The sequence below is a fragment of the Corvus moneduloides genome, chromosome 1 (genome assembly GCF_009650955.1).
Source record: "Corvus moneduloides isolate bCorMon1 chromosome 1, bCorMon1.pri, whole genome shotgun sequence".
NCBI classification, from domain to species: domain Eukaryota; kingdom Metazoa; phylum Chordata; class Aves; order Passeriformes; family Corvidae; genus Corvus; species Corvus moneduloides.
In genome coordinates, this window is record NC_045476.1 from 1,347,501 (window position 1) to 1,371,495 (window position 23,995).

The following is a 23,995-nucleotide window of genomic DNA, read 5'->3' on the forward strand; positions in this document are numbered from 1 at the left end:
CTCTGGCACTGGGAAGCCATTCCCTGGCTCCTGTCCCTCCAGGCCTTGTCCCCAGTCCCTCTGCAGCTCTCCTGGAGCCCCTTTAGGCCCTGCAAGGGGCTCGGAGCTCTCCCTGTGTCCTTCCCTTCTCCAGGGGAACATTCCCAGCTGTCCCAGCCTCGCTCCAGAGCAGAGTTCTCTGCTTCCCATGGGATGAGTTGGCCAGGCCCAGTTTCAGTCTCTCAGGTTCCAGCACTCTCAGGCCTCGGAGATCATCGAGTCCAACCATCCCCAGCCCTGCCGAGGCCACCCCTGACCATGTCCCCAGTGCCACATCCACAGGGCTGGTAAATCCCTCCAGCAATGGGGACTCCACCCCTGCCCTGGGCAGCTGTGCCAGGGCCGGACAGCCCTTTCCAGGAGGAATTTTCCCAATATCCACCCTGAGCCTCCCCTGGTCATTCCCTCTGCTCCTGTCCCTGTTCCCTGCGAGCAGAGCCCGACCCCCCCGGCTGCCCCCTCCTGTCAGGGACTTGTGCAGAGCCACAAGGTCCCCCCTGAGCCTCCTTTGCTCCAGCCTGAGCCCCTTTCCCAGCTCCCTCAGGAATTCTCCAGCCCCTTCCCAGCTCCATTCCCTGCCCTGGACACGCTCCAGCCCCTCAGTGTCTCTGTCATGAGCACTCCAAATGGGATCGTTCCGTTCCTAGACGTGAAAGCTCAGCCTTTCCAAGCCTTGGTTATGCCTGGATTATTAAAAACTGCTCCTTCCCCTTTCCCCCAACCCACTCCACCTGGAATTTTGGTGCCAGAGCCCTCGGATCCCCACTGACCCCATGTCACCTGTGTTCTCTTGCAGGACTCCCTGCTGTGTTTGTCACAGTGTGGGCCAGCGTCAGAGCCACTCTGGCCGACACAGAGTAAGTCCCCCTGGGTTTGCTTCTCTCCCTTTTATCTGCAACGTTTTTCTGGGATTTGTGGGTGAATTCAAAGGGGAAAAGAACCAGGCAAAGCTGGAATTCTTCTCTGACGTCATTCACTTTTGGAGGAGGGTGGTGGATGGAAGGGAAGGATAATTTTTCCTTTCGTTTTTCGGGATTCAATGACTGGGAATAGCTGCAGTTGTTATCCCTGGGGATAAAGGGACGGTGTCACAGCTGGGCAGGGACAAGACAGGGACCCTTAAAATCCGGAATGAGCGGGAATGAATTTGGGACACAGCAGCTGCAGCACACTTGGAGAAGTTTGGTGTGGGGGGATGGTGAAGCTGTAACTCCTCCATGGATTTTACAATCCCAGCAAGGTTTGGGTTGGAAGAGACCTTAAAGCTCATCCCGTTCCACCCCTGCCATGGGCAGGGACACCTCCCACTGTCCCAGGTTGCTCCAAGCCTCATCCAGCCTGGTCTTTCCCCCAAAATTCACAGGCTTGACCACACAACAGCTTCCGTGCGCCCAGGATCCTCCAGCAGAGGGTCCCCAGGCATTCCCAAATGGCTTTCCCTGGGAAGACACTACTTTCCACAGGGGATGTCAGCTCCAGGGTGGGATGGGCGGATCAGCAGAGCTACTGAAGGGTGACACATCTGTGACACCGGCTCATCCTCACAGAGGTTTCCAGGGAGCACCGAGGGTTTTCAGGCCTCGCTTTCCCTGAGGAGCTGGCCTGGGAAAACTGCGGCTGCCATGTCAGGTTACCTGGATGGGATAAGGAAAAGCCTGTGGCATTCCCATCTCCGTGGCTGGAGAGAATTCCAGCAGAATAATTAACACTGAGTCACCTTTTCCAATGGCTGCTGGAAACTCCTGGGAGCAAAGAGTGCCCGTCCCTTCTTGGCAGAGGAGGACTGGATCCCAACATCCCAACATCCCAATATCCACGTCACCAACTGGCACTTCCAGTCCTCACTGGGATAAGGACTGAAGGTGGATGGAGAGAAAGATTTCACGGGGCTTGGCTGAGTGTCCCTTCAAGGGCAGGGGTGAAGGAAGCCCGGGAAGCGGGTGTGGAAGCCCAGCACTGTCCCCGTGTGTCAGACACCACCTGGCCCCAGGCTTATTCCAAGGGGGAATCATGGAATGGTTGGGTTGGAAAGGACCTTGAAAGGTCATTTAATCCAACCCCCTGCCGTGAGCAGGGACGTAGCCAGGATTGAAGAGGCCTACAGGGAAGCTGGAGAGGGATTATTCATCAGGAACTGGAGGGACAGGACACAAGCAATGGCTTCCCACTGCCAGAGGGTGGGGATGGATGGGATAGTGGGAAAAATTCTTCCCTGTGAGGGTGAGGAGGCCCTGGCACCGGGTGCCAGAGAAACTGCGGCTGCCCCATCCCAAATCCAGTTGGACGGGGCTTGGAGCAACCTCTCTCCCATGGCAGGGATTTGGAATGAAATCATCTTTAATGTCCCTTCCAACCCGACCCATTCCAGGATTCTGTGATCCTACATCCGTTCAGCCTCCCCCGTGTTCATGAAACCTGGATCACTTTAAATGTAGGGATTTTTTCTGGTGAGGAAGTGAAGAAGTGGAAAAGGATCCGTTCCTGCCTGGAAGGGACAAGTCTGGATGAGTGTGGGAAGAGCTGGAAAGAGCTTCACCCTCCGGAGAGCAGAACCATCCCAACCGTAGGAATATTCTCATTTTTAGCAGTAGAACAGCAGGGAAAGGGATATTCCAAAGTCTCACAGAGTGCAGGCAGGCTTAGACCAAGTCCTTAGACCAGGCTTTGGAGGAATTCCTCTGTCCAGGGGGATTTTTCCAACGAAACCCTGGAGCGTTGCCCTTCCGATGCTTTCCTGACGGGATGTCCATCTCTCCTCAGGTGTTGGGACTTGAGTGCTGGCAATTTAAAGTGGATTATTCAGGTGCCCATCCTGGCAGCTATCGTGGTGAGTATGGGGTGAGTGAGGGGTGGGAGGCCCTTGGGAAGAGCTGATCCAGGATTTCCTACTCTAATCTCCCTGTTAACCCAAATCCTGCCTTATAAAAATCCCTACATATCCACTTTGAGGGGTTTATGTTTGTCCCACCTGGAATTCTGGTGGCTGAAGGTTTCCGAGCCACTCCAAGGAGAGAAAAACCCCACATTTTTAGGGATAAGACCCTAAAATCAGTAATGAAACCAACATTCAAGGCAATATTTCCAACCCAGACAATCCTGGAAGCTCCCAGGGTTTGTAGCACGTTCTCCCCAGTGGGAAGAGATGGAATTTCGGTTCTGTAGCTGGACCAAAGCGTTTCCCAGGCAAGGTTTGGGATCATCCCATTCTTTCTGAACTGATAAAAGCTTGGAAAGCCTCAGAGGTGGGAAGGAAATGAAACCATCTCAGCTTTGATTGGATCTTCAGTCACTGAGGGTGAATTATTCCAACGCCGAGCCAGGAGGGAAAGAAAGGATCCAAGTGACATTATCCCAACACAGGAGAAGCTCTCCAAAGCTGGAGAGGTCCTTACAAGATTTAATTATCTGCACCACCTCAACCCTGTCCTAATTAGCTAAACCTGCTTTCAATGAATCCATTAATTCCCCTCTTTCTCCCCGCCTCTATTTACTTGGGCTTCTCCATCTCCTGATGGAATCCATGTGAAAGAGCTCATCCACTCCCACAAATCCCATCCCATCCCCCTTTCCGCTCATCCATGAGTGGATTCGGTAGGAATCTCTCCACAGTCCGGAATCTGGCTCTGCCTCCCGAATCAGGAGGCCTTGGAAGATGCTCAGTGTGGGTGAGAAGAGCAGCAGACACACAAAGAGCAGGAATTTTTCCGAGGTGGATGTGCCCATCTGTGCCGTTAGGTGAGACTTTTGGGATTTGGGGGGGGGGGGCTGGATTTCATCCTTTCGCTGGAAATTCTCCACCTGGCCCCAGCAATTCCTTGGAAGAAACGCATCACCGAGACCACATCTTTGGGAATGGAACAGCGGAGGCTGGAGAAGAAAGTTCAGATGGTCCAATTAAACGAATTCCAGCAACCCCATCGCATTTCATTTGAAGGCCAATTAGCAGAGGAGAAAGAGCCCAATTGAGGCTCATCCTTGGAAAAATAAGGTTTCTCCAGGAGGCTGCGCCTGTGCCCTGGCAATTTGCAAATGCAGCTGTTTATTATGCAAAAATATTCTGTGGGTTGTGTCTGTTTAATTTCTGTGGGTTCATATTGTTCGCTTGGCTGCTTCTGCCATTCCCACGTTGCTGGACCAGGTCCTGCATTTTCTGGATGAGATTTTGGAGGCTGAGCTGTTTAAAATCCCTCCACTTTCTGCTAATTTGGGTGCGATTCCTTTGTCTGGATTTCTTTTCAAATTTAGCACGTTTGGGGAAATCAGAAGAGTTTCCCTCCTGGGTTTGATAAAGTGGGGAATCTTTAATTTTGCCGACAAATGCAGAACAAGATCCCACTTTGGAGCCTTTAAAGCTGGAAAAGCTCCTATAGAGACATAAAACCTGCTTGGTTTTTCCCTTCCAGATTGATTTCCAAGGAATTAAGTGCCCCCAGGCTCTGTGCTTCCCTGCCCGTCGGTCTATCCACCCCTCCCTTAGAATTCCTCTGCCAGCCAGGAAATTTCAACCAAATGGAGCACGGGGAATGGGGTTGCAGGGATGTAAAATTCCCACAAACCTCATGAAAACGGGGAAATGGATATGGGAGGGAAATTTCACTCCTATCCCAGTGAGGGAAAGGGTGTGACAGGACCTTTCCCGGTTTATTATGCAGAATAGTTCCAAATGAACCTGCACCTTGTTAAAGGAGAAGGAATCCAACCGCAGACGGCAAAGCCATGGCAAACCAGGCCCTACTGGTTCAGCAGCTCAGGGAATTCCTGGTTTTACCAGGCAGGATAATTAACCATTGGAACCACTCTCCACTGGTTGTGCTGGGATCTCCGTCATGGAAACGCTGGAACCTGGATCTGCTCTGGCTCCAACCAAAATGAATCCAAGGAGGTCTCCTGGACTATCCAGCTTGAGGTTCACCATGGTCCCTCCCTAAAATTCCAAGCCTGTGTGTGGTGGGGTAATTTGGTGTCTTGAAGCGCTGGAGCCTCCAGAGGAATCCATAGGAAACAGCATTTTCCGGGACCATGGAGCTGCTCGGTGCAGTTACAGGATGGTTCTTCCCTTGCCCCTGCCATAATCCCATGGATGGGTTTGGCTGGGCCAGCAGAAGGTGGAATCCAGGGAAACCAAGCTCCAAAGAGCTCTAAAAAGATGGGAATTGCCCAATGAGGGTTCCAATGGGAATTCCTCTCCATGAGGCGTTGCCGTTACATTTTCCTGCGTGAGCGTGTTCCTGTAGGACACGACCGGAATCATGGAGTCATGAAGGTTGGAAAAGTTCTCCCACATCGAGTCCAACCATTCCCCCAGCACCACCATGGTCACCACTATCCCTTGTCCCCAAGTGCCACATCCACACGGGACTCCACCATGTCCCGGGATGGGGATCCCACCTCTTCCCAGGGCAGCCTTTTCCAAGGTGGTCAAGCACCACTGGAATTCTCTTGAGCAGTTGGCCACGAGTTGGGTTCACAGATGTGTCTCTCTGAAAGGAAGTTGATGATATTCCCTGATTGTCCTTATCTGCTCCATCCTAAACACTTCCCAGAGGAAGTTGGTGGTAGAAATTTGGGAGAAATCCAGCAGTTTTGTTGCCCTTCTGCATTCTTGAGCTGTCATCTCCAGTTAGGTCCACTCTGTGGCTTCCCCGTGGTGCATTTGGCTCGTTCCTCTTTCCTGTTGCACGTGGAAATGTGGGAAGACATCCTATGAGCGCTCCTGGTATCCTGAGGGGATCTCAGCCCCAGCTGGGCTGTGGAAGACAAATAAAACTTCATTTTGGCCTTCTCCAGGTGCCTGCTGGGCTGGCTGGCTCAGGTGTTTCCATGTGAGATGCCCGCACCTTGTGAGCCATTCCATATCCTCCCTGAAGGTTAAAACCCCTGCGATCGTTCCCGGGATGCTCATCCCTTCCACAGGAGGAGCTTCCTCTGCTGTCGCAGCCCCTGCCTCACCTGGGGGAAGCATCAACTGAACGACTCCACCGTTCTCGCCACTTTTCAACAGCTCTCCTTTCTTTGTTGTTTGTTTTCTTCCCCTCGCAGGTAAATTTTATTCTCTTTATCAATATTATCAGAGTCCTCGCAACCAAGCTCCGAGAGACGAATGCAGGGAGGTGCGACTCGAGACAACAGTACAGGTGAGTGTCACCTGCCCTGTCCGCTTTTCTGGGGTGGGACAAAGTCCTCGGTTCACCCCTCTGGCCATGGAGAAAGCCCAGGGTGACACTGGAGCCACCTAAAATAAGGTGAGAAGGTTGTTGTTGTCTGAGTGTGGTGATGCAGGATGAATCAGAGCCATTTAAACCTCTCCTAAGCCTTTCAAATCCAACCTGCTGGAGGTTAGGGAGGAATTCCAGCTCTTCAGCCAGCTTTTGAACCAAAAGTGCAAAAACAAAACCTTCTTTGTGCTGTTGAAGGCCATAAAACTTGTATCAGTTTATTTGCTTATATTTTTTTCCCTCCTGTGCTTTGTAAAGCTTGGCCTATTTGTTAAACCTGCCCTTGAGCTGGTGTTTCAGTGCCTCGGCTGAACGGAAAAAAAGACTCCAATTTCGTTCTGTTTTTTGTTTGGTTTTCCTTTGTTCTGCCAGCTCATCTCCCTTGATAATTCAGGTTATTTGTAGCCTGCTCAAAAACAGGATGGAAAAATCGGAGTGCTGGGACACCACGGCTGCTTGAGAGCTCCCAAGGCTTCTTGGGATCTCCTGGACTGCCCAACAAGACACCTGGGAAGGGGGGAGAGGGCAATGATTCGGGATGTAAACCATGAGCTCATTGCTCCCACCTCCCTCTCCAAACACACGTCTGAGGCAGGAGGGAGATTTGGCAGGAAAACACCTCCCAGTTTTCCTCGCTGCCCTGTCAGGGCTCTTATTTATCCATTTATTTACTTCTCCCTGGCTGAAGCTTTGCCATTAATTATGGTTTGGATGGGCCCTGTTCCTTTTAAAGCTCCCTTGGTGGTTTGCAGTCGCTGGACAAGAGGCGGTGCTGGGGTTTTCTGGGAGTGATTCCTGTTCTTCCCGATCCCTGCTGCACTCGGGGACTTGCTGGAACTCCTGGCACAAGGTTTAATCCCTCAATTAATGTCACTTCCAGGCAAAGCTGATTCCTTCTGCAGCCAGCCCAGCCAAGTACACCGGGCTGTGGTGCCTCCTTGGAGTTCCCAACACAGATCCTGTGCTGAGCTGGAGTCCTTCCTGAAAAAGGAGCTTTTCCAAGTGATGCTGAGGCCCAAAGCACCTCCTAAGAGTGGTCACCTCTGCCCTGTCCTCTTCCCCTGGACATCGGGAGTAATTCCACTCCTAATTCCCTTCCCTCTCCTCCAGCCCTGCTCATTGCACTGGAGCCACTGGTCCTGGGTGGATTTTCCCGCCTTGCCTCAACGGAGTGGTTGAGGTTGGAAGCGACCTCTGGAAGTCAATTCTCCAACCTCCTGCTCAGGCAGGATCAGCTGCTGTGGGTTGAGGATGGAGAAGCCTCCTTTAGGGATGAGGGGATGTGGTGGCTGTTGGAACCTGAGGGCTGCAATTGCAGCACACATTCCTTTCATTCCTTTCCACCTGCGATCCTGACCCAACCTTGGAGGTGGTCTGAGGCTGGAAAATGCATCTCAGCGTTGTCACCTCCAGCATCACACGGGGACGCGTTGAGGGTTGGACTGGCACACGCTGGGGCATGGCCTGGCTGGTGTCACATCCCATAGGAGGCGCAACAGCTTGGAATTCCAGGTGGAATTCCACGGCGCCTGTGGAAACACCTGATACCCAAGGGGAACAAGGAGAGAAAACCACGAGCAGCTCGTGCCCAGTGACAAACCTGGCCAGGCTGGTGATGTTGGGGAGGTTCATCCACGCCCTAATTCCTGCTGTATCCCTTTTTTTTCCCTGCAGGAAGCTGCTGAAATCTACCCTCGTCCTTATGCCTCTGTTTGGCGTTCACTATATTGTTTTCATGGCTATGCCATACACAGACGTGTCAGGGATTCTTTGGCAAGTTCAAATGCACTATGAAATGCTGTTCAACTCTTTCCAGGTACTGGAACTCTGGGAAACCATGGGAATTTCAATGGGGAGAGGAGGGAAATGTTGGGTGCAAGGCTTTTGGGTGCAGGGCTGGGTTTACAAGACACCAGATTTCGTTCTCGGGGGGATTTGAAAATATTTTAGACTCAAATGGTTTCTCTTTGCAAAACACAACACAAAAGGGGTCACTGTCTCCCACAAAAAATGCTCTTCCCAGTGCACTCCAGGATCCCATTGGCCTCTTGTCCCCCAGGACACTCTGCTGGCTCCGGGACAGCTCCTTGTCCACCAGGAGTCCGTCAGGGAATTTTCTCTGTTTCCCTCTCCTGCCCCACTGAACAATCCCAGATTTCTCGCACGCATTTTCCACAGCAGGTTTAGAGTGTCACTGATCTCAGAGAAACCTGGGGGTGCTGGGCAGAAAAGAGACCCAAATTTCCCCAAATTCCCATTAATTTGTCGTTTCCTCCTCCTTCCAGGGATTTTTTGTTGCCATCATATACTGTTTTTGCAATGGAGAGGTGAGTCACGAACATCTTAATTCCCTCCTTTCTTGGGTTAATTCCACACCCAGATGGATGCACATCAGCACATCCTCATTTTTCCACAACAAACAACCTTATTTTGCAGTCCAAGATCTCCCAGTCCGCATAAAAAATTCAAGTCCGCATAAAAAATTCAAATCCCCTTTTTTTTTTCCTGGTAGAAAACCCCCAGGTCAATACGGCACCGATAAATGAGCTACTGGAAGCAGCAAATGGAGAAAAAAAAGTGGAATTTTTGGTTTCCCAGCACAAGTGCTGCTTAGTGCTCCTTCCTTTCAAATTAAGAAAAACGGATTGATAGAGTTGCTGATTAACCAAAAAACTCTGGATTTTTCCAGGATCTTTTGACCTTTATTCCTACTTCCAGAATAATGTAGTTTAATTTCTTTATTTCCATTAATTCCCTCTATTGCTGCTAATTAATAAAGTGGCTGCACCCCCAGGGAAGAACTTCCATGGACAGGCATAAAGTAAAATTTATGGATTTTAAGGGGAATTTATGGATTTTTAAGGGGAATTTGTGACCTAAATCTGTGAATTTTAAGGGGAATTTATGACCTAAATTTATGGATTTTAAGGGGAAATAAAACTACAAAATCTCTGTTTATGTTCTGCGCATAAAACCAGGATAAAATCTAAGGGGAATGGATCTCATCCTAACTTTAGCAACCTTTACTTTAGACCCCTAAAATTCCCATTCTAGGGAAATTTCTTGGGATTCAGGTGCCTCTCAAGGTGGTTTTCCCACTCACACTCGATTTTCATGGGACGTTGAGACGATTCCCTCCTGGATGTGCTGCTGTCCATCCCTTAACCCTTGGATAGAGCTATCCCACCTTTCCATCCAGATGTTTTCAGCCACTCAAACTTCCCCGTGTCCAATATTTCATCTGGAAAGGGCAGATTTAATGTGAATTCATTGTTCTTTCCAATTCCCTGGAATCACAGAATCTCCTGAGTTGGAAAGGACCCACCAAGACCCTGAAATTCCAGGTCCCCACAGAGTTTCCCGCCCATTCCATCTAGGGATACCACATTTTTCTGGAATTTCTCTTCTCCCACTCACGTTTTTTTTTCCCCCCCCCCCTTTTGTTCCCTCAGGTCCAAGCAGAAATAAAGAAGTCATGGAGCAGGTGGACTTTAGCACTTGACTTTAAAAGGAAAGCCCGGAGTGGGAGCACAACCTACAGTTATGGACCAATGGTTTCCCACACCAGCATCACAAATGTAGCCACGAGAGGGGCGCTCGCCCTCCACCTCAACACGAGACTGATTCCAGGGACCCTCAACGGCCACCGGAATTTGCCGGGTTATGTGAAAAATGGCTCCATTTCGGAGAATTCCATGCCTTCCTCCGGCCCGGAGCAGTACAATAAAGACGAGGAATACCTGAATGGCTCCGGGCTTTACGACGGAGACAGACCCACGGTCCTTGTGGAAGAGGAGAGAGAGACAGTGATGTAAAGGCAGGAGGAGATAAAGAATTCAGCCGAAGGATGGAAAAGGTTCCTGGAGAGCATTTAGTGGGAAAAGACCATCAGGCCACGCAGCGGATTCCAAGGGTTTCCATGCAGTTTCTCTGTTCTGTGGAATGAGAGATTAAGTTATTTGGGGGGGAAAAAAAAAAGTGAGCCGCCAACGTGGCCAGCGGGTGATCCCATCCCTGAATTCCGTGATCCACGTTTTCCTGGTGACAACAAAGCCAGAGCTCTCCAGGCCTGCTGGACACCGGAGGTCCTGGGAGCTCGCCAGGGAGGGCTGCGAAGCCCCACGTGGTCCTTGCATCCCTTGGAGCGCGTGGGCAGCCGATGAGGACGGGAGTGTCCCCCAGGAAAGCAAGAGTCGTGCAGGGAGGGTGCGGTGCCATCGTCCTGGGGGGGGACAAGCCACCCTGGGGGTCAGCGGCTTGGGTTTGGTTTGTTCTCTGCCTGTGGATCCGCCTGGTGACACACACGGGGTTGGGAAAGGCCCCGCGACCCGTTGGCGAAAGGTCGCGTTGGGTACAACCAATCCCGTGCCCTTCTTCCCTTGGGAATTCTCATTCCTTGGCAAAATGCTGCTCTGGGGTGGGGAGGGTTAACAGCTCATGGGTGCAGGCAGGGATTCTCCTCTCCTTTCCCTGAGTCCCAGGAGCAAGGCAGGAATTGGTGCAATTTTAGGGTGGGAAACGCGGCTGTCGGAATGTGCGACCTTCCTGTTCTTCCAGAGGGGGTGGTGGAGAGGGAACCACCAAGGGTATGGAGTTGGCAGATCCCGGGGGAGGGTTTGTGGCTGAAATCGGTTCCCAGGGTGGATAACTCAGCCCTCCCTTTCTGCGGGCGCTCCTGCAAAGCGCCTTCAGCCCTTTCTTAAAACTGGGAATTGTTCCTCACTCTGCCCTCTGAATGTCCTGTTCCACAGGGTCATGGAATCCTGGAATGGTTTGGGTTGGAAGGGACCTTAAAGGGCACCTCGTTCCACCCCCTGCCATGGGCAGGGACACCTCCCACTGTCCCAGGGTGCTCCAAGCTCCATCCAACCTGGCCTTGGACACCTCCAGGGATGGAGCGTCCACAGTTTCTCTGGATAACTAATCCAACCCTAATGAGGAGAAAGACTCCCCCAGCAGCAAGCAGCTGCTCTTCTGAGGGCTGATTAAGGATTAACTTCCCCGAACTCTGAAGGAAGTCAGGAGGAGCAGGTGGGATCCTGACTTTGTATCCCACACCTTTAACCAAACAGATCAGGGCCTGACCAAAGCCCAGCGGGAAAATCTCCTCCCTTGGGCATCTCTGAGGTTTGGATTTGGACCTGGTGGGGCACGTGGTGGCTGTGAGGTTCTGTCAGGAGCTGGAGCTCCTCTCCAGCAGCTGCAGGTCACAGAATCCCTGAAGAGGTCAGAGAAGCCCTCCAGGATCACTGAGTCCAATCTCTGCCCGATCCCCACCAGAGCTCTGAGTGCCACATCCAGGAATTCCTTGGACACTTCCAGGGATGGGCACTCCAAACCCCCCTGGGCAGTTCTAAGGCCTGACCTCCCTTTCCATGGAGAAATTCCTGCTGCTGTCCACCCTGAGCCTCCCCTGGCCCAGCCTGAGGCCGTTCCCTCTCGTCCTGAACAGAAATCTTTGGCAGCCAATATTTATTTGTGATGTTCTTTTCTTGTTTCGCATCATCAAAAGAAATCAAATCTCATCAAAACCATTTCCCACCAAACGAGAGTTACCAAAATATCAAATTTATGAAGATTAATCCATTTTCCTGCTCTCTTCTTCTGCCCCTCCCGATTTTCTGGCTCAAAGACATTTCTGAGTTATCATTTCACTGCTGGAACAAAGCAAAAATACCAAAAAACCCCCAAGCAGTGACTCATTATTTGCTTGTGTTTATTACTCAAGATTGAGAACTCTTGACAATCCCTCAGAAATTTAAGGAATCGGCAAAAGCCATAAATTTATTTATAAACAAACACAACCTCCCTCATAAAATGTGGCTCTCACTGAAATGAGTCAAACACTGGATTATTTAGGATTTAAATCAAAGCTGTAGTCAAATGTAGATAAAAAAATCACGAGGGTTGTTCCGGGGGAAGAAATATTTTTTAAAATCCTTTGAATTGCAGATTAGAAATGGATTTATTTCTTTCCTGGATGCTTCTGTGCATGAGCAACATCCCTGCAAAAATTGGGATAATGATGACGCCAAAACAGAGGGAAAACTGCCACTAAGGCCCAGCGGGATCCGTTTGTCAGAGTGTGTTCCCATCACTCCTGGGCTGATCCCAAGCTCTTGATCGAGTGTATGGATCAGGATCTGCTGGATACCCAGGGTCATCCCTCCAGGATTTTAGTGAGGAAGAATCAGAGCTGGGATGTCTGGAAAGAGAGAAGCAGCCCTAAATTCTGGTTGGGATTTTCCCTGGAAGGACGAATGGAATGGTCCTGTTGGAGCTTAGCCAGAGCCTTTGGATTCGGAGCAGGCTCCTCATCCCTTCCTCCGTTGCCAGGAGCTGAGGACATTCCCCAACGCCAGTTCATCATCCCCCTCCAAAGGTCTGAGTCCACCTGGGATGGCAGATCCTCTCCTGTGGGGTTTTCCTATGGAAACACAGCCCCGAAGGCCACAGGAAACAAAAACTGGGGAGGGGAGGATTTGTTTGTCCAGGATTCATCCACTGCTCCCTGCAAATCCTGCAGGAATGACAGGGCTTGTGCCCATCCTGGCTCAGATCCAGCACGGGATCGTGGAGCGGAGGGAGCAGATGGGAGCTGGGGTGCAGCAGACACAGCTCGGAATTGTTAGCATGGAGTCGTTAGCATGGAATCATCCCGGAACGGGTTGGGTTGGAAAGGGCCTTAAAGCCCATTCCATTCCATGGGCAGGCACACATTCCGCTATCCCAGGTTGCTCCATGCCCCATCCAGCTTGGAAAACAGGCAACGAAACTTTCCCGAGTTCAAGGAGGAGGCAAAGATCCAAAGGAGCTGTTCCCTGTTTCCTCCTGGTTTTCCCTCCTCCTTTGTGTCAGGTCTGTGCCCGTTTTCCTCTCATCCTAGAAAACATCTGGCAATACTCCGGAGTCCTATGGACCCTCTCACTTCTCCAAGCCAAGCTGCGCTCTGCAGTGTCCCGGCTGACTGGCTCACATGGAATCTCCCTGGAATCTTGTGGATCTGTGTCCTCTTCTCCAGAGCCGTGGAGATGTTGGGCTTTGCCAGGGAATCTCACCCCCGGCCGGTTCCTCTATCGTTCCTCTTCTATTCCCATCCACAGCAGCAGAGTTCTCCTCGTGAGTCCTTGCTCCATGATCCCGCTCTTTTTTGGGATTTAACAGCTGTTTAATCTTCCTTTAATTCCTTTGGGATGACTTCTGGCAGCAGTTTTGCCATTCCTGCTTCTCCTGGAGAAGTGCAGACAAATGTTTTCCTGCCTCCTCCGTTCTCCTTGGTCCTGGTTCAGATGAGATCATGTCTTGTCCTACCCCTCATCATTCCTTGACTCTGCTCCTTCTTGTCGTGTTTTGGAGCCAAAGATCTCCCAAAATCCGATTTTTCAGCCAGGGATTGTCTTTGTTTATGTTCATGGGCGATCAGCTGGAGGTCACGGAACATCCACAGCGCTGGGAAGAATGTTCCACTCTTTAAACCATGAAAATCCACAGAGAGGGAAGATCTCCAAAGCTTTTGTTCCTGTTTGTTGTCTTGACAAACTCGGTGGCTGAAAGGGTTTTTAATCTCAGCTTCTGGTGTTTCCAAAAGGCAAGAAACCTCATTTATAGCTTGGGTTCTTCTATTCACACGTCCAGCTTGGTGTCTCCGTGTCCTCCTAGATGTTCCCAGGTCCTCCTTGCTGTTTCCATGTCCTCCTTGGCGTTTCCAGGCCCTCCTTTGTGTTTCCAGGTCCTCCTTGGTGTCTCCATGTCCTCCTTGGTGTCTCCATGTCCTCCTTGGTGTTTCCATGTCCTCCTTGGTGTTCCCACATCCTTCTTGGTGTTCCCAGGTCCTCCTTGGTGTTCCCACATCTTCCTTGGTGTTCCCAGGTCCTCCTTGGTGTTTCCATGTCCTCCTTGGTGTTTCCATGTCCTCCTTGGTGTTCCCACATCCTTCTTGGTGTTCCCAGGTTCTCCTTGGTGCTCCCACATCTTCCTTGGTGTTCCCAGGTCCTCCTTGCTGTTTCTGTGTCCTCCTTGGTGTTCCATGTCCTCCTTGCTGTTCCCAGGTCCTCCTTGGTGTTTCTGGGTCCTCCTTGGTGTTCCCAGGTCCTCCTTGGTGTTCCCAGGTCCTCCTTGGTGTTTCTGTGTCCTCCTTGGTGTTCCCAGGTCCTCCTTGGTGTTCCCAGGTCCTCCTTGGTGTTTCTGGGTCCTCCTTGGTGTATCCGTGTCCTCCTTGGTGTATCCATGTCCTCCTTGGTGTTCCCAAGTCCTTCTTGGTGTTCCCAGGTTCTCCTTGGTGCTCCCACATCTTCCTTGGTGTTCCCAGGTCCTCCTTGGTGTTTCCATGTCCTCCTTGGTGTTTCCATGTCCTCCTTGGTGTTTCCATGTCCTCCTTGGTGTTCCCATGTCCTCCTAGGTGTTTCCAAGTCCTCCTTGGTGTTCCCAGGTCCTCCTTGGTGTTCCCAGGTCCTCCTTGGTGTTTCTGTGTCCTCTTTGGTGTTCCCAGGTCCTCCTTGGTGTTCCCACATCCTCCTTGGTGTTCCCAGGTCCTCCTTGGTGTTTCATATCTTCCTTGGTGTTCCCACGTCCTCCTTGGCGTTTCCAAGTCTTCCTTGGTGTTTCTGTGTCCTCCTTGTTGTTTCCAGCTCCTCTTTCGCAATTCAAAGCTCAGAGACATCACACGAACTTTGCTGAGACAGAAATCCTGTGGATGTGCTTCATTCAGTGATTAACTCCAAATTAATTTGCTGTCAGGGCTTCTAACAGACGTGGATACATCTCCTAATCCTGGTCTTTATTCCCTCAGTGCTGACAGACATCGTCACCGGCTGCTCTTTGCTCTGTAGGAGGTTTGGGAGGGTTTGGAGCAGGGATTTGCTCCTGGGAGTCTTTTCCCACACTTCAATTCTTTTTTCCAAACTGCCCCTCCAAAACAACCCCCAAAACTTCTTTAAATAGCTTAATTCAGCATTTCATTTCCCGTTTTATCTGGGTGTGAATTCGGCTGGAGGGGAGCGCTTATGGTTAGAAGCCAATCTCAATCAGCAGTTCCCAAACCAGTCCAGAGCTTTGGGATGGGAACGTGATTTCCGTGGGTCACTTGGGTCTCACTGTACTCATCACACCTGGGGCAGAGTTCAGGTATCCAGAGGTGGAAGGTGACTCCCAAGTAATCCTAAATCTTGGTGGATTTATGGGAAAAGGGCACAGAGAGCAGGGAAAACACTCGTGTTTGTGCCCCACTCCAGGAGGATTTCAAACAATAAAATAGAAATCTTCAGCTATTTTTGTTTATTTTCTGGGGTCCTGCTGAGTGCTCTGCTGGGCTCTGGGCAGTGTCTGGAATTCTGGCTTCTCCCAGTTCTCTGTGCTGGATAAAACCTCTCCGAGGAGTGGCTAGAGATGTTCCGAGCTGGGCTCCAGGGCAGGACAGCTGGAAGCAGCTCTGGTGTGGATTTGATATTCCTTGGCACGGGGCAGGAGCTGCTCGGCTGAAGGGAACTGGGGTAACTCAGAGCAGTGAAAAGGCGAAACAGCTCCGGAGCTAAAACACAGCTCAGGACTCGTGTCCAGTTTGCAGAATGGACTTCAAATCCAGCTTCCAAATCCAGCTTCCAAATCCAGCTCCAGAAATGGTTTCCTGGGAGTTACAGACCAGGCCTGGTGCTGGAATGAAATCACAGGACGCCCACATAAAACGACCCCATCGATCTTCTCCTTCTCCTTCTCCTTCTCCTTCTCCTTCTCCTTCTCCTTCTCCTTCTCCTTCTCCTTCTCCTTCTCCTTCTCCTTCTCCTTCTCCTTCTCCTTCTCCTTCTCCTCCTCCTTCTCCTTCCCATCCTTCCATGTGAACTCAGATCCTCCAAGTTTTCCCACTGTTTTCCAGGTTTCCAGCAGCCCCAGGGCACACCGAGTTCTCGGTAATATCAACATTTTGCCAGGATCTGGGAGTCAAGTGGGGGAAAGACGATCCTGGGGGAGCATTGAAAGAAATACTGACTCAGGTTCCTCTGAAATCTTTCCCACGGAGCAGGGGAGGATTTCCAGACTTGACACAGCATTTTATCCCCCAGATGAACTCAGATTTTCCTCAAGGGTCTGGACTCAGTGTTCCAGAGTTCCCAGGATTCTTTCCACCGTGTCCAGGGGTTTGGGATTAGAGCTGATACTTCATGAAATAGTCTTGTTTCATTTGAGCTTCGCCTTCTCATCTGCTCAAGTGGTTTCTGCATCCAGCTCTGGGTCGGTGCTTTCTGGTTGGAGTTGATGATCCAGTTGGGCTTTTCCAATCCCAGCCATTCCCTGATCCCAAGTTTCTTTTTGGAAACACTTGTCCTTTGAGCTGCCTTTGCACCTGTGGCACATGACAAAATCTGCCCCCAGGGAGGCATTTCCAGGCACTTTCCCGGGCTGGAAATCAGCTGAGGGATTGGCAGAGGCCAGGAATGAAAGGAAAAGGTCTGGAAAACTCACCCAGATAATCAGGAGTAATTAATTAGGAACTCCTATAAATCCAGCTTTTTTCCAGGCAGAACCCCCGGCCAGCACAGATCTGACAGAAGCAAATTAGTGCCTAATTAGGGGGAGTCTCCTAATTGGGTGAGTCTAAAGAGAGCAAATGGGGATGTGTGACAAAATCAGTACAACTTCCTCTTCCTTTTCATCCTCATTGCCACTTTTCCCTCTTTTTTCACCAGAAAAAGGGGTAAATTAGAACAAACTCAGCTTGAGAACATGGAATTCTGACCCGTTTCTCCTGGGTCCCACAGAGTAACTTCTCCCTTTGACTGGAGCAATGGTTTTCCTGGCACATTAATGAAGGAATTCGATGGAATTTAATTATTTCCTCAGACTGAGGGTTGATGATTCCGGGCTAATGACAGGGTGCACAAAACCAGCGGTGCGGGCACAGTTTGGGATGAAATCCTGATCCCAGGAAAATCACCACCGAAGTGTCTGTTGATGTCCATGGAGTGAGTTTCACCCATAAATTCTGAAGAGGAAAAGGGGAATGATTCCAATGAATTCCCTGTTCCCAAAACCTTACTTGGCACTGGGATTTCAGGGTGTGCCTATCCTTTAGATCCGGAATCCAGCAGGACCACTGACATCCAGAGGTAGGAGAAGGTCTGAGGGGCAGCTCCCTCTCCTAAAATTCTCCATTTTCTCTTGGTATCATCTTCCCCATGTGAGGATTTTGGATGTTGGAGACACTTGGCTGGAATATACCTGGAATTAAAAGGTTTGGCATGGAGGGATCAGTGTGCACCAGGATTCCAAAATGCCTGGAGTTGCATCCCCTGAAACAGGGATACAAAATCCACTGGAAAGGCAGCTTAAGCTCAGCTTAACTGAAGGGTGGCCCAAGCAGGCAGGCTCAGGTGCCTGAAGAGGAGACAAAACCATGACAAGCAGCATTGATTTAAAGCAGAGCTTTATGAGACATGAGCCAGCCTAAATATAGACCTGAGCTCCTCTTGCCAGGCCGAGCTTTTACCTCGTTCTCTGTCTAAATTAATCCTTCCATGAGAGCTGCAGGAAAGGAGGAGTCAGGGAATTCTGGGATGGTTTAGGTTGGAAAGGAGCTTTAAAACCATCCAGTTCTGGTTCCATGGGCAGGGAATCTTCCACTATCCCAGGTTCTCCAAGCCCTGTCCAACCTGGTCTTGGACAAGGAGCCATTTGTTGTTCAAGGTGGGATATTTGGAAGGCCAGGTTGGATGAGGTGGAGCTGGTGGGGGAAGGAAAGGAAGGACAGGCACAGCCAAACACCAAACCCATCCCATATCCCAAATCCTTTGCCGATCTCTTCCCGTCGGGATCCATGAGGAGACAAAGCTGCTGTTAAACCTCTTTGCTTTATCTCAGCAGCTTCAGGGTGACCCAGCCCCGGTGGTCACCGCAAATCATGGGGTCTGGGCTTTGGAAAAAGGGCTTTTTCCAGGATATTGGCTCCACTCGGAGCAGGAGGGAGAGGAGCAGGGCGGTGTTTTTCCCTCTCCACCACCGAAGTGGGATTTAAGACCTTGTTCCCCTCCAGAAGAGGGACAAACCCCGAAAAACTACGGGATAAAAGTGTGATTCCAGGGGCATTGCTGGGTGTGTGTCTCCAGGCAGGAATTTGGTTTACATTCCTCCACTTCTGCTTTCTGCATGGACCAAAGTAACGAGCGGGAAAAGGCAAACCACAGGTGTATGTAAAAGGGAATTCCAATAAAAAGAAACCTTTATTGATTCTCATGGAATCTTTCTCCCGTGTCTTTTCCTGTCTCTCGGACTCGGAACCTCAAAAAAATCCTTCTGGGAACTCTTGGATGGATGTGGGTGAATTATTCCTCTGGGTTCATGAGGAAGCGGCTCTGTGGGCTCCTCCAGATCGTTAAGGAGACAGAAAGATGGGAGAGAGTTTCTCTGGAAATCCTTCGGGAAAATCTCACGCTGGGTGGCTTCAAAAACCTCCTTAGGCTTGTGATTTTCAGGAGCACGGGGCACAATCCTGGTCAGCTCCCGTCTGTGCTTCCAGGAGTTCTGGAGAGGCAATTCCACTGCTGATATCCTTACCCTTAAGCTTGGTTTAGCTCCTCCAATCAGAGAATCCCAGAATGGTTTGGGTTAGAAGGGACTTTAAGGATCATCCCATTCCAACTCCTGCCATGGGAAGCAACACCTTCCACTATCCCAAGATGCTCCAAGCCCTTCCAACCTGGATGTAGAAGGGCCCCGCTCTCATGTGAAATAAAATTCATCACTAATTTGGGCCTCATGTGGATTCTGGAGCCATTTTGTTCCGGAATGACTAAACCAGAAGGGAAGGGCTGCAGGAGGAGTGAGTTCCAAGGAGAGTTTGATGGTGCTGGGCAGCCAGAGCAGTGGGAATGACATTCCATGGAGGTCTCCCCCGGTTTCCCTGTGATTGAATTTCACGCTCACAGGAGGAGCAGCATCTGCTCGTGCCCTGTTCCAGCCTCCTCCCTCGGCAGGGCAGAGCTCCAGGGAATCTCTCTGCACGTGGATGGGACGAGGTGCCACCAATCCCGGGAGGGGATCAGGTGACACGGGAGCATCCTTCAAAATAGCCACCGGAGCCACGTTGGGCCAGCAGGGCTGGAGGGCTCTGTGCTGTGGGAGGGACAAAAGGGACATTTGGCCACTTCAGCTTTTCCCGCTGTTTTCTGTTCATTCCTCAGTTTTCTGCTGCGTTCTCCAGCCGGGATTTAGGGCCACGCTCAGGGAGAGGCTGTGCAGCCTTTTATCCAGGGAAAGTTAAGGGGAACGACGGGGGAAAGGCTTAGTCTTAACGCGAGATGAGGGGAAGGCTCAGATTTACGGAACTGAGTCATCCAAGAAATTGTTTTCCACATGGTTGGGTCATGGAAGTGGGGCTGGAGTGATCCATGCTGTGATCCACTGAGGCCAGGACTGGGAGAAGGGTTTTAAACTAAGTAAGGGAAGATTCAGACTGGATAAAAGGAAGACAAGTTTAAGATGAAGGTGGGGAGGGGCTGGGATGGAATTCCCAGAGAAGCTGTGGCTGCCCCTGGATCCCGGGAAGTGTCCAAGGCCAGGCTGGACATAAACCGTGGATAATTTTCCTCCTGAGAAACACGGATCTCAGTTTGTGGCCGGCTGAGGAAGCAGCAGCTCCAAACCTCCGCAGTTCTCTCTCGAAGAACAAAACCTTTGGAAAACATTTTCCATTTCTCTTTGCTCCACGGAATGCCGCAAGGATTAACAAGTAATATCAGCTCCGCTGAAGTGCCTTCATCTGCTCCTGGAAAAGAGGGAACATCCGAGCAGCCAAACTTTGAGCAAGAGAACAAAATTTAATCCGAGCCATGTCTGTTTGGAATCAACAGCCCTTGGAGAAGGGAAGGATTGATGGGTGCCAAAGCGCTGACAAACAGCTGCGTTCCACATGCGGCACTGCGCGGGCTTCCTGGAGGAATTCTGCTGGATGCAGGGATGGGGAATGATTTCCCTGGAGCGGCAGGTGGATCACAAAGCACGTTCCGAGCTGGTTTGTGTGGGAGGGATAAGGGGCTGCAGCCAGGGGTAAATTGAGGCCGTGGATGCAGCAGGATGGGAGCCAACCAGGCCATTCCATGAGTCCATCCGGAGTCTATCCCTGAGTTCTGGCATCCAAGGAGCCCGTGCAATATTCCTCGGATATATTCTATCCCATTCAGGAGATGGCAAAGCAGCGAAAGCACCGTGGGAAAGGAGGAGCCTGGAATTGTGATTTGGAAAGGCTCTGTTGAACCTGGAACTCTCTTTTAAAAGGCTGCTCATTCCCAGCTCCTACGAGTTTGGGAAGGATATGAAAGGGATGGAGAACCTCTCCTATGAGGAAAGGCTGGGAGAGTTGGGAATGTTCAGCCTGGAGAAGAGAAGCTCTGGGGTGACCTCACTGTGGCCTTCCAGGGTCTGAAGGAGCTGCAGGAAAGATGGAGAGACAAATTCCAAGGGAGGGAGGGACAGGACGCAGGGAATGGCTTCAAATGGAAAGGGTTAGATGGGATACTGGGAAGGAATCCTTCCCTGGGAGGGCGGGGAGGCCCTGCCACAGGCTCCCAGAGAAGGCCCTTGAGGAGTGGGAATTTCATTTGGATTTTGTAGGAAATCTGCCTTCTCTGGGAACAACCACAGCGCTCCCGAAGCAGAATCCCGAGAGGAAAATCCCCTTGGAAAAGCTGCGGTAAATTGACGGGAACCAGCAAGGCTCGAAGGGCAGCGAGAGTTATTTGAGGGAGTGTCTGGCAAGGAAAAGCCGAAGGGAAAGAAGACACGAGACCAATCCCGAGGGATCCATCCGATCCAAAACAATTCTTGTTGTTTGTTATTGCGCACATTCCCTTTGCCAGCTCCTATCTGCCGGCGGGACGCCGCCGGATCCTAAGGAAAAACAACTTTGGTGCATTCTGAGTCATTTTCCTTGACAAAAACATCTGCGGGATGTGGGGAACGGGGGCTTGAGTTTCAGGCAAAAAAAATCCAACGTGAAGCAGTCGGAATGCTGCCGAAGGAATGCTGAAAATCCCTCTTTCCCTCAATCCCGTTTGAATTCCGGTGGTGGCTGGAAGTTTTTCCTTCTTTTGGATTTAGCTCCATCCTGCCTTGTCCCTTCATCCTCCCTCCAACACCTTCTCTGCTCTTGGTATGGGACTGGGGGAACGGCACTTCCATAAATCCCCATGTGCATCCAAGGTCTTGAAAAAAGTGGGAATGCTCAGGGAGGATCCCAAAACATGACGGGGTTTGGCAAGATGGAAAAATTGCAAAAAAGGATTTGTTCAGGAAAAAGGACTTGGGATTCTTCCAGTCAAAACTGGAACATGCTTAAAATCCAGGATGATTCCCAATAAAGGTTGGTTTCCAATGACTTCTTGGAACACTGTAAAAAAAAAAAAAATTATTTTTATTTTTAATTTTATTTTTATTATTTGTATTTGTATTTGTATTTTATTTTTATTTATATTTTACTTAAATTTTATTTTTATTTTAAAATTATTTTTATTTTAAAATTATTTTTATTTTAAAATTATTTTTATTTTTATTTTTATTTTTATTTTTATTTTTATTTTTATATTATTTTTATTTATATTCATATTTTATTTTTATTTTTATTTTAATTTTTAATTTTAATTTTTATTTTTCATTATTCCTTTAAGTTTGGCATCAAGGTCTCCGTGCCTCTATATCACTGAAATTCTGGGAATGTCAGCTCTGGAATGGACTCCCAGATTTTAACCAGACTGGATTCTCTTCCAGGAGATTTATTGTCCCCAAACCCAACACAATGGAGACATGAGGGGGACACTGAAGGACGGTGACGTCACTGAGGTCAAATTTGGGGATTTATTTATCCCTTTTCCTTTAAATCCCACAAATCCACGAGTGGCTCTTTGGAGAATCTTATCATAGAGACAAAACTGGTTTTTATTCTCTGCCCACACAACTCTTCTACAGCAGGTGATAAACAACTTCATTTTTCTGCTTTGACTGGATTATCCTCTGGATCGAATCCAATTCCATGGGCATCTCCCTTCTCCAAACATCCCTGATCCCTTTATGCCGCCTGCAATGATTCGTTTCCTCGATAAAGCCCTTTTCCCTGGGAAATTCCATGCGTTTAATACATCTCCAGCCCCATCAGCCCTGCGCAGGTCAGAAGAGGCTTTTCCATCCTCTGGATTTCAGGAGATTCCATGGAATCTCTCTCTGGAGCAAAGTGAGGAGGCTTGATCCTTGTTTTCAGGGCTTTGGACACTCGAAAATTCCAACCAGCTCCGAACACTTCCCTTTGTGCATTTCCCTGTCCTTGCCGTGTTTATATCCAGCCCAATCCACAGGGTTGGATCCAGGTTTTCCAAGAACCTGGAAGTGGGTTAAGGCCTAAATCCATGTAAAATCCTACGGAAATTGTTGCTTTGCGCTCCTAAATTTTCCCTGGAAAACGTTACTGACGGCATTCCCCAAATTCCCTTTCTCCTCATCATTCCCAAGGTATTTATGGGAGAATCAACTGCTCTTATTCCCACCTGGATACCTTCAACAGGAGAACTAAACCCAATCCATGTTTATTTTGTTCTCTCTTCCCAGGCAGGAACTGAACCCTGGAAAATTCCCTCGGTGGGAACAGAGGTTAAAGAGCCTTTGTTCCCTGAAAACCTGGGAGATTCCTGGTGCCACCACCAAGGGAAGAACCCCAGTTGAGAGACCAGGAGCCAACCTGGCCCCAGGAGAAGGGTGGGAATCACCACATCTCCAGCTCCAGAAGGACATGGATCTGTTGGAGCAGATCCAGGGGATCCCATGGAGCTGCTCCAGGGCTGGAGCCCCTCTGGAGCCAGGCTGGGAGAGCTGGGAATGTTCCCCTGGAGAAGGGAAGGACACAGGGAGAGCTCCGAGCCCCTTGCAGGGCCTAAAGGGGCTCCAGGAGAGCTGCAGAGGGACTGGGGACAAGGCCTGGAGGGACAGGAGCCAGGGAATGGCTTCCCAGTGCCAGAGGGCAGGGCTGGATGGGAGATTGGGAATTGGGAATTGCTGGCTGGGAGGGTGGGGAGGGGCTGGGCTGGAATTGCCAGAGCAGCTGGGGCTGCCCCTGGATCCCTGGCAGTGCCCAAGGCCAGGCTGGACATTGGGGCTGGGAGCAGCCTGGGACAGTGGGAGGTGTCCCTGCCCCTGGGATGATCCTTAAGATCCCTTCCAACCCGAATTATCCTGGGATGTTGTGATGTTGCCTTGTGTGACGCCTCTTTTGATCCAGAATTCCTGATTTTCATGGCAAAACTCTGGAAGAGCGGAGCAGGTTCAGGCCTCCTGCAGGAAGCTCAAGAACATCCCAGCTGATCCCAGCCAGGAATAACACTCCGATTATTCCCAAAAGAGGGAAAATTCTAATTCCCTTCCATTCTGAAATCTATCCCGGCCAAAAAAAAAAAAAAAAAAAAAAAGAGAAGGAATTCCAGGATTCCGGGCACCTGTGGAGCCTTCGGAAAATAGAAAAGATTCTGAGCCAATTAAAAGCCAATTAATGGTAATTTGTCTGTATCATTAAGCAAACCCCGCTGAGCTCCTGGGGATAATATTCCAAGGGAAGCCAGGGAGTGGGGATGGGAAGAGTTTCCCTTTCCTTTGTCTACAGCTCCTGAATTTTCATTACTCCACAGGAAGGGAGATCCCAGGGAGATGTCCCTGAATTCCCCGTCTGCCACAATTCCTTCATCGGGCAGCAAAGGAAAAGGGGCTGTTTTTCCGTG

At 50.2% G+C, this 23,995-nt stretch overlaps 1 protein-coding gene across 1 annotated transcript in view; it reads left to right on the top strand.

Moving 5' to 3' along the window:
* PTH1R (parathyroid hormone 1 receptor) overlaps nucleotides 1-18,481 on the top strand; it is an 85,692-nt gene extending 67,211 nt beyond the window's left edge. Inside the window, exons 8-15 of the mRNA XM_032129145.1 lie at nucleotides 836-896; nucleotides 2,800-2,866; nucleotides 6,079-6,173; nucleotides 7,929-8,070; nucleotides 8,540-8,581; nucleotides 9,707-13,943; nucleotides 14,343-14,522; nucleotides 14,563-18,481. Of these exons, the coding sequence (XP_031985036.1) occupies nucleotides 836-896; nucleotides 2,800-2,866; nucleotides 6,079-6,173; nucleotides 7,929-8,070; nucleotides 8,540-8,581; nucleotides 9,707-10,069 (770 nt within the window). The 3' untranslated portion in view covers nucleotides 10,070-13,943; nucleotides 14,343-14,522; nucleotides 14,563-18,481. The remainder of the gene's footprint in view (nucleotides 1-835; nucleotides 897-2,799; nucleotides 2,867-6,078; nucleotides 6,174-7,928; nucleotides 8,071-8,539; nucleotides 8,582-9,706; nucleotides 13,944-14,342; nucleotides 14,523-14,562) is intronic.
* The last annotated feature ends 5,514 nt before the right edge of the window (nucleotides 18,482-23,995 follow it).